Source organism: Athene noctua, chromosome 5, assembly GCF_965140245.1.
Source record: "Athene noctua chromosome 5, bAthNoc1.hap1.1, whole genome shotgun sequence".
In the NCBI taxonomy this organism is placed as follows: Eukaryota; Metazoa; Chordata; class Aves; order Strigiformes; family Strigidae; genus Athene; species Athene noctua.
Genome location: NC_134041.1, coordinates 64,099,789 through 64,109,855, shown reverse-complemented (window position 1 = coordinate 64,109,855; position 10,067 = coordinate 64,099,789). Strand labels below are relative to the sequence as shown.

General features: G+C 40.4%; 1 protein-coding gene across 1 annotated transcript in view; it reads right to left on the bottom strand.

Moving 5' to 3' along the window:
- Positions 1-169: 169 nt before the first annotated feature.
- BCCIP (BRCA2 and CDKN1A interacting protein) overlaps positions 170-10,067 on the bottom strand; it is a 13,161-nt gene continuing 3,263 nt past the window's right edge. The window contains exons 2-7 of the mRNA XM_074907949.1: positions 9,928-10,002; positions 9,175-9,255; positions 7,326-7,421; positions 6,605-6,792; positions 5,102-5,279; positions 170-556 (exon numbers count right to left, since the gene is read on the bottom strand). Coding sequence (XP_074764050.1) covers positions 386-556; positions 5,102-5,279; positions 6,605-6,792; positions 7,326-7,421; positions 9,175-9,255; positions 9,928-10,002 — 789 coding nt within the window. The 3' untranslated portion in view covers positions 170-385. The remainder of the gene's footprint in view (positions 557-5,101; positions 5,280-6,604; positions 6,793-7,325; positions 7,422-9,174; positions 9,256-9,927; positions 10,003-10,067) is intronic.

Below are 10,067 nucleotides of genomic sequence, written 5' to 3'. Positions count from 1 at the left end.
TCAAACTGTTGACATAAATGTATTTCACAGAAGAAATATCTAGAAAAAGCACTTTTTCTTAACAAAAGGAGTTGTATGCACTGTTTTGTAATAAAAATATAGGATTTTGTTTTGGTTAAAAACATACGGAGCAAACTTTAAGTTTTCTTGTAACACTGGGTTTTTATTGACTGCTTAATGATGATACCGAAGTATAATAAGATACAGTATTTAAAAATATTAATTTGATGGATATTTTTAGTTGAAACACCTATTTGTCCTCTAAGTGTACAGAGGAAGCATTTGAGCAGTAAAAACCCATTAATTCAAGAGCAGTCTTCTGAAAATATCGTGAAGTCCTAGTTCTGAATGGCTGCTTTACAAAAAATGGTGTTTATAGGGAAGTTCAAAGTGAGAGATAGTCTCTGAGTTTATCCATAATTACATTAATTCCATCAGCTGGAACTATCATAACAGTCCGCAAAGGTTTCATCGGTACATCATCAAAGGACCATCTGCCGCCCAAGCAGGTGTCACTTTCCTCTTGCACAGAGTAGTTGAACTTCAGAAAGGCTTTCTAAACAACAGAAATAAATGCATTAGGATTAAAATTTTTAATTAGCATGAAGATAATACATCGTCTAAACAACGTAAAAATAATTACCCTGTTATGGACATGCTTATTAAGAAGTTATTTCTTCACCTCTTAAAAGGTCCACCAAAAAACCTACAGGAGAATCCACTTCGAAGTGTTTTAAACTATTTGCTTTTCACAGAATTTACATAATTCATATTACATTCTAAAATGATTGCTGTCATTATGGTTTGGTATCAGAAAAAAGACTCAAGAGGAAAAAAAAAAACCCACAACGATGCCTCTTTATATGCGTACGTGCCTCATTTTAGATGGTTTTAAGGCAGCATTTTATTCCATATTACCACAGTAAGAAATGTCAACCCTTAGTTGTGCCAACTAGCAGGGATTCTTGACCAGTAACAGAGGTATCTTAACAGACCTTCAATCCTGGAATAAGAGTAAGTCACTAACTGTGTAATTTTGAGAACTGGCAGATCAGCCAAAACCCAGATAAAAAGAACGGGGAGAGAGTGCAGGTAGAATAGAGCCTGCACTGAAGATGACAGCTTGTTGTGGGCAAGACATGGAAGGCCTGTAGCCACAAACAGGCTCTGTGCTTCTCATGGTCTACTCTAAAACTGCTCAGAGTCCTAAAAATTAACATATCTGTAAGAATATGTCTTGCAGTAATCGCCTCTTTCACACTGCCAATGGAAATTAAATATTAAGGGGATGGGCACTAATGTGAATCCTGAGCAGAATTTCAAAAAGCTCTTGGAAAGTCTCTAGATGGCTGGAGCCACTGAAAAATGTATAAAGGATGCTTCTTCACATAGGTAGATGTCCATAACGTGTATTATTTCTTTTCATGATATATACTGCATAGAGATATAAAAAAAGGGATTGTTCTTTGCTTTTCTAGACAAAATACCTGATGGATAAGAAAAAAACTTACCTAACAAACATTCCTAGTTCTCACACAAGTCAGATTAAGAAGTAGGAACTGAACTTCTAAGTAGAAAAACTTATCTAACCTCTCCCCTTTGCAGGGAAAGTTAAGATCCAGTCTCCTTTTAGGTTTGCTATTTACTAACAAAATCTCAAGGTTGTACATTTAATTTTGGAAGAACGATCATATTAATTGAGTGGCTTTGCATAAGAACCAACAATTTGACCAATGGAGGCCCTAAATCTTTAATCAGTTCCGAGTTTGGTTATAATAGAGCTTTTCTTCTGCTCCCTCAATTACATTTTAAGGAACAGAACAAAGCACAGGGAACTGACAAGTGCAAAAATGGCTTCTCTCGCTTTTATATGGCTCTAAATGTCTGCCTCACCACATTTAATACTGGTTTATGGCAAACTAATTAATGTTATGTATGATCAGGGAGGATATACACTCCAACACTAATTTAACACATATACAGTATTAAGTACGGAGACCCACCTAATCCAATATCCTCCATAATGTTTAAAATGAATTTATTAAAAACACTAGAAAGACTGTTAAAAAGAAAATCACGTCCAGTTTGAGTCTATCCACTTGAGCTGAAAATTATTGCAATTTAGATAAAAGCACACAATTAGTCTTTAAAATGCCACTCAAAATAACAAAACAGAGATAAATACAAAATAGACCTTCTAGAACATAACACCCGTGGGCACACGGGCATCCAGGCTTCTCCCCTTTGGTTTTACAATAACATGTTTACACAGAGTTTTCAAGTTCAGTTGGTAAAGCTGCTGTGGCAGGAACACAAAAAGAAATTCCTGAATTTGTTACTGCACAGAGGCTACAACAATATTCGCTATAGCTAACAATGAATTCACCCACTTATATTTTTCTTCTTCCCAAGAAATAAAATTACAGCCATACCATAGCTGCTAATAGAATGTTACGAATGATTACACACAGGAACCTCTGCCATTAACTGTATGATGCATGTGCAAGTACTCTATCCTGTAGCCACTGCCAGAAATGAAAAATAATGGTCTCTTGACAAAGCAATAATACTGTAGAATAATATTTTTAAAGCTTTGAAAAGAAAAAATAAAGAACAATGAAAACTTCTTTACATTTCAAAGTATATTTTTAATTTAATTTCCTGCATCTTCCCCTCACTTGATCTGGCTTGGGACAAACAGAATTGTGTAGACAGGTTGCCTTAGGAAATAGGAAGTAATATTTTCATCTCAGTATTTTAGCATTTTTTATACTTGCCCTGAGTTGAATAGAAACAAAAAAAAAAAGTGAAGTGATATCTACTTGTTTGGATCTTCAAGAGTTCTTTTATTCTGACCATTGTTTGAAAGTAAAAGGTATCCAAAAGGAAATATGCAGAGATTTGAATTTGTTAAGTATCTTCGGAAGAGATCGGAGAGAGATGCATTTAACTGCATTACCAAATCTAAATAAAGCCTCAACAGCTGCTTCCTTCTAACACAGGACTAACTATGTAGAGGCAAGGAAATGAGATCACAGAATCACAGAATGGTTTGGGTTGGAAGGGACCTTAAAGCCCATCCAGTCCCACCCCCCTGCCCTGGGCAGGGCCACCTTCCACTAGCCCAGGTTGCCCAAAGCCCCGTCCAACCTGGCCTTGAACCCTGCCAGGGAGGGGGCAGCCACAGCTTCTCTGGGCAGCCTGTGCCAGGGCCTCACCCCCCTCACAGGGAAGAATTTCTGCCTCACATCTCATCTGAATCTCCCCTCTGTCAGTTTAAAAGCATGACCCCTTGTCCTATCCCCACACCCCTGATCCAGAGTCCCTCCCCGTTTTCTTGTAGCCCCTTTCAGTCCTGGAAGGCTGCTGGGAGACCTTAGGGTCTCCCCGGAGCCTTCTCTTCTCCAGCTGAACCCCCCAACTCTCTCAGCCTGTCCTCACAGGGGGGGCTCCAGCCCCCCCAGCATCTCCGTGGCCTCCTCTGGCCCCGCTCGAGCAGGTCCGTGTCCTTCTGCTGTTGGTGCCCCAGAGCTGGACCCAGCCCTGCAGGGGGGTCTCACAGAGCGGAGCAGAGGGGGAGAATCCCCCCCTCGCCCTGCTGCCCACCCTGCTCTGGGTGCAGCCCAGCACACGGGGCCTTTCTGGGCTGCCAGCGCACGTTGCTGGCTCACAGTCAGTTTTCCATCCACTGATACCCCCAAGTCCTTCTCCTCGGGGCTGCTCTCCAGCCACTCCTCGCCCAGCCTGGATTTGTGCTGGGGATTGCCCCGACCCACGGGCAGGACCTTGCCCTTGGCCTTGTTGAACTCCATGGGGTTTGCACATCCCACCTCTCCAGCCTGTCCAGGTCCCTCTGGATGGCACATCCCTTCCCTCCGGGGTGTCACCACCCCACACAGCTCGGGGTCGTTGGTGAACTTGCTGAGGGTGCCTCGATCCCACTGCCCATGTCGCTGACAAAGATGTTAAACAGCGCCGGTCCCAACACCCACCCCTGAGGACACCACTCACCACTGCTCAACACTTGGACATGGAGCCGCTGACCCCAAATCTTTAAGTGCAACCATCCCGTATTAACATTAATTCAGTATTAACAGGCATTGCAGATGCCGATCAAGACTCTATCTGAGACTCCTTTTTTTTTTTTTTTAATCTTTATTCTTCTAAGTGCTTAAAGCTGCAACACTCGATGAGGTTAAAGCACCCTTGCAAGTTGCTACCTGTCATTTGAGCTGCCACTCTTGAATACTTGTCATGTAAATCATGTTAGCTTGAATCTCACTGACAGATACTCAAGCTAACCTGCACATCCTGCATTTCACACACGCAGTCTTCTCTGTTCAACTGACACAGCAATGTAACAAGTCTTTGATATTTTTTATTATTCAGATTAAAGTAGACAACTGCACTGTTCTCCAAAAAAAAGGAATTCCAAACTTTGCTAAACTCAGAAGGCCTGGGACATTTAGCTAGGCTGCAAAAGTCAATATCCAGATTTATTACCAGTTGTTCATCCTAAAAACGTGGACATACCACTCACAGTTTTTCTACAAGTCTAAAAATTGTTACATTCAATTCAATCATTTCAGCATTGCTGTATGAGTAAAGCGACAAAATCTGTTGATTCTTTGAGGTCAAGACACTGGCCTCAAGACAAAGTAACACCCGATCTTTCCTCTAAAGTCTCTGCTTATTTCAGTTGCTCTTGGAATTCTTCCATTATCCTCATATCACTGGAAACCCTATCAGGTAGTAACTCTGCCACAGGCAGTCTATGCCATACCATCTTATGGTCAGGTTAACTGTGACCCCATACAAATATTAGTAAATTCATGTCAGTGTGGAGGATGAATTTAATAATTTGAATGTATGGATAGCACACCTTTCCATGATTCTCTAAATACAAAAGATGTTGTGCTCAATACCCAGAGGGAGGTTGCTTGCTCATCTCTCAACACTACTTTAAAAAAAGCTGGATTTAATTTAAAAGATTAGAAGACTATATCCTTTTAAAAGCCTCCCTTGAATTTAAGGTGAAGCACCTTTTTTGCCAACATGTAAAGAAAACCAAAGATTTTAAATTCAAACAATCCCATGTTACCTCATAGAAGAATTCTTCCTCTGCATTTGCAAACATTAATTCCTCCTTTTGCTGATTTCTCCCTTCCCTCCTCTTAGAATTGCTCTTGGTGGTTTCTGTAAAGGTCTTGCTGATAAGAAGATAGTAGTGGCACTTTCCACAAGGTTTGTTTGTTCTCTGTGCCTCAGTCAACTCTTTCCTGAAGATAAATAAATGTTTACACATGCAAATTAAAAATACATTTACATACACAATTTAAACCCTCAACAAGTGTGTAAATAAACTTTAGAATGTGTTAGTATAGAAAGGATGGTCAAATTGCAGCCTATTCTCTTACAAGTGCCTCAGAAAACAAATTTTGCGTATTCATTCCCAGTACTTAAACATACTATTTGCATTTTAAAACAATAAAAATATGGCTTTCTCTCCACACCTCACAATATAAGCCATTTTTTATGTTATTCTACCATTTTTTATGGTAGAAAGTCTGTGAAACGATTCTAAGTGCAACTCTCCTGAAAATACATCACACTACTCATGAGGAACTATAACTGAAGCGCCAGAAAACACTCTTGTCCATCCTTGTGTTACACATGTTGTCACTGCAACAGATCCTAAACCCTTAAGACAAAGAGGCTGAGATCTGAATTCGAATTGTGAGAGGTGCCATGCTAGTGGTAAACCTCAAAGCTAAGCCTTCAAGCACCTCATGTCTTTCTCTAAAAACCTTCCTGACCAACCCTATCTACACGCTTGCCTTCGTATCAAAGTAGTAATTGCTTAAAGGTCTATTTTATTGTTTACATGAGCCATGACAGCTCTCAACTTAATATGACTTCTAATCTCACCTCACATGAGGCAAAATAAGAAAAAAAAAAAACCGCAGGAAAAAGAAAAAAGCATTAGTTTGAGTACTGAAGCTCCTTATCCAACATCATTTCCTGGTTCTCAACATGGCACTGAAACAGCGTAGCGTTGTATCTCAGTGGATTTATTTACTTACTGTCACCCAGGCTATGATATCAATCCATAAACTGGCAGAGATCAACCGGCACCTAACCTGTTTCACTCATTTACTTGAAACTAATCAAAACACTGTCCCACAATCCAAATCTTCCATACCACAGCCAGACATTAGTACATGAGCAGAAACATCCAAGCTGCTTGTTATCAGTACGCTATAAAAAGTTCTCATTTTTACATTTTCCTAGATCAATATGAAAATAATCTGCAATACAAAGATAAACTACAATATACACACAGCTATTTCTGGAGTAGAACTGCACATATTCTTAAATGATTTCCTCTGTCTCAAAGTATAATGAGTTTGAAAAGCCTAAATATATAAAAAAATGCTCAAAAATTAACTGAAGACCTTATACGACATGATATTTTTTTCTATTCATCTCTTACTTATATCTATAGTATCACCTGTCTTAGCACACTTCTATATACATAAGATTTCTGAAAAAATATGAAGAAAAAGTACTATTCAACATCATGTCAAAAAAACCCCAAACTTACTGAAGCTGCTGGTGCATGGGCAGAGCAATCTGTGGCGGAACGTTAATGAATCTTTCACTTAGTATAAGACCCACAGGCTTAGTACTGTCATTTAAGAGTTTATTCAGTTGTTCAACCACGTGCTGTTCACAGCTCTTCTCACACCGACTTAGAATCAGCTCTTTGATTTGTTCAGCACACTGCATACCCTAGAATCAAAAGGTATATTTTCTTTACGTTATAGAACAATTTACACAAGAAAACCTCGAATGTGAGTTTCAAGGGAATATTCTACAGGCCTACTGGTAACTTCCTCAAGCAGTCTCTATAGTACTGTACAATTTCTCTGAAATTATTTACCAACCCTGAAGCTGAGGGCAAACAAAGGTTCTTAACTGATAGGAAGGCAGCGAGGAGCTGCAACACAAGTACATTCAACAGCAAAACTCAAAAGATACGAAAGATGAAAGTCAAGAAATACAAAAGGCTGACAGTTCAGCTACCCTCGAATTACTATTAGACCTAGTTTTAACTCTCTATTCCATTCTTTGCTTTATGTTTGACCTTCAGCAAGTTATGCTGGACTCAATCCAAAAGCTCAGTGATGTGCAAATTTTAAGACCATAGTCCTGCATGCTGGAATTCAAAATCCTGATCTGGCTGCCTAGGCTTGTTATACAAGGCAGAAAAGCAGGATGCCGTCTCACTTATTACTGTCTAGGTGTTAATGAGGCATACCAACCTTCCTTTCCGTTAAGTTTAAGCAGCTTATAACACCAAAGACTTCATCATCATCTTCGTCATCATCATCACTACTGTCTTCTTCGACTTCTGCTTGCTGTTTCATGAAAGAAAAAACAACAACTCGTATTGACATTCTATTTCCACTCTGCAGCAAAAGATTTTTTTTATTTTCCAGAAGATGCTCAGCAGATGACAACCATCCAGCTAATCTGTACAAACACACAACCTACAAATTCTGGTTACAGTTATGAAAGTGTCATATCACTGAATGTCTCTGTGTACTTAGCGCCAGCTACAGAGAGAGCCAGGCCATGTATCTTCTACAGCAGGATCTTCTGAAAGGCACTAAAATTTGATAGCTCACATATAATAAGCAGCATCTTGGTACACAGGATGGCAATATCTTAAGCAAAACCAATTTTCTTCAGTTTCTAACGTAGGGAAATAAACCTGCAAAGTCTTAAAAACCGTAGAGCAATAGAGATTTGATAGAGAGTGAAACAAAAAGCTCAATAAAACTGCAGTGAAAAACTTGGGGAAAGAACTGGGGGGTCACGCAGTTGTAATATAACGATCGTATTAAACTTGGGTGGAAAAACTGTTGGCACAGGACAAAAAGGGATTGTATAGGAATGCTACCATGCAACATGTTACAACGGCACAGCTGTGCTGTGGGGGCAGCTTGTCTGGGTTTGAAATCAACATGGCCATGACATCTTGAGGACTACACAGTACTGCAGAGTGCAGCCTTTACACAGCCCCTGCAGCACTCCACTGCCAGAGCAGAATGTGCTCAGGACTCACTGCAGGATCCTTTCCTATGCCCAAAGAACCCTGATCAAAATGAAACTGCACGCAGGATGTTTTCACTCTGTATCTCTGTACATCCTGAGAATGCAGGGAAAGCACAAGGTCCTGTTATAATGGAGATAGTGACAAACTTCTCCATAGCATTTTCAGCATTATTAATTTACTACACCAAAATTCAGACAGAAAAGTGAAAAGCATTCCATATGTAAAAAGAAGCCAACCAAAATAAAAAATCAACTTCCTTGTTTGGTTGAAACCAGGCTGAAATATTTCAGCTCCCATAGAATATTTATATACCATATATACCCAGCTGTGTCCTGGGCTGCACCCAGAGCAGGGTGGGCAGCAGGGCGAGGGGGGGATTCTCCCCCTCTGCTCCGCTCTGTGAGACCCCCCTGCAGGGCTGGGTCCAGCTCTGGGGCACCAACAGCAGAAGGACACGGACCTGCTCGAGCGGGGCCAGAGGAGGCCACGGAGATGCTGGGGGGGCTGGAGCCCCCCTGTGAGGACAGGCTGAGAGAGTTGGGGGGTTCAGCTGGAGAAGAGAAGGCTCCGGGGAGACCCTAAGGTCTCCCAGCAGCCTTCCAGGACTGAAAGGGGCTACAAGAAAACGGGGAGGGACTCTGGATCAGGGGTGTGGGGATAGGACAAGGGGTCATGGGTTTAAACTGACAGAGGGGAGATTTAGATGAGATCTGAGGCAGAAATTCTCCCCTGTGAGGGGGGTGAGGCCCTGGCACAGGCTGCCCAGAGAAGCTGTGGCTGCCCCCTCCCTGGCAGGGTTCAAGGCCAGGTTGGACGGGGCTTTGGGCAACCTGGGCTAGTGGAAGGTGGCCCTGCCCATAGAACATCCTGACTGGATGATCTTGAGGGACTCTTCCAACCCAAACTGTTCTATGATTCTGTGATTCTATGAATTATTCTCAAAGCAAAAAAGCATACCATTTACAAAGACAGCATACCTTTCTGAAAGTCTGTTATGTCACTTCAACATAAAAAGTACTGTATTTCATTTACAAATGTAAATTCTGTCTTACCTTGATAATACTTCCAATATGATTCTGCTGTATTAATATATCAGTTAATTCAGCAATGTTAACAGGCGCTTTTAAAAACAACTGGAAGAGAAGAAACAAGTATTAAGAAATTTTAGGCCTAATGATATATCATGAGTCACTTAGGTGAAAATGAAGTCAGTAATTTCTCTAAATTGTTATGCAATGTTCTGTTCCATTTTCAATTTCCAGCGAGTTTATTTAACTTCCCTCAATATAATACTGTCAAGACTGAAGACCAGCTTCTTTAAGCGCTTGCTCCTCGCCCCTCCACAAGCTGGCATTTTGCCTATCTGCTATCCTTTTGAGCTTGATATGATCTGAATTCTTGCTGAGCACAGGTTTCCAACAGAAACAGCCAAAAGAAGACTGGAAGCTGCCATGTCAAACAGATACATCACTTGTTTGTCTGTTTTTTTAAGGGCCATAATTTACAAAAAAAACCCCAAACCTCCAGGAAGCTGATTAACATTGAACCAAGTTTTCTGGAGAGCAGCTAACACAATGAAGATAGAAAGACTATACACACTGTGGAAGAACAGCCCTCAGTTCGTTGGGTAAACTTCTTGAAACGATAGTTTAGAAGATACATGCTCACTGTGTCTGTAATTATTTGAATAGTCATGAGCTGAAGGACAGTAAAACTATGAATCAACACAGATAATGTGAACTGATGACTTTGCCTAACTCTTTATCAATAGACATATCAACCAAGTTAATAAGAAGTCAAAGTACCTGTTGTAGTAATTTCTTTATCCCATTATAGTCATTGTCTGATATGGAATGTGCTTCGAATTCAATATTCACTTCCTATGAAGAAGTAAAACAGAGATTATCAAAAATACTTGGCAAGAAACTGTATCAAAACAAAGCTA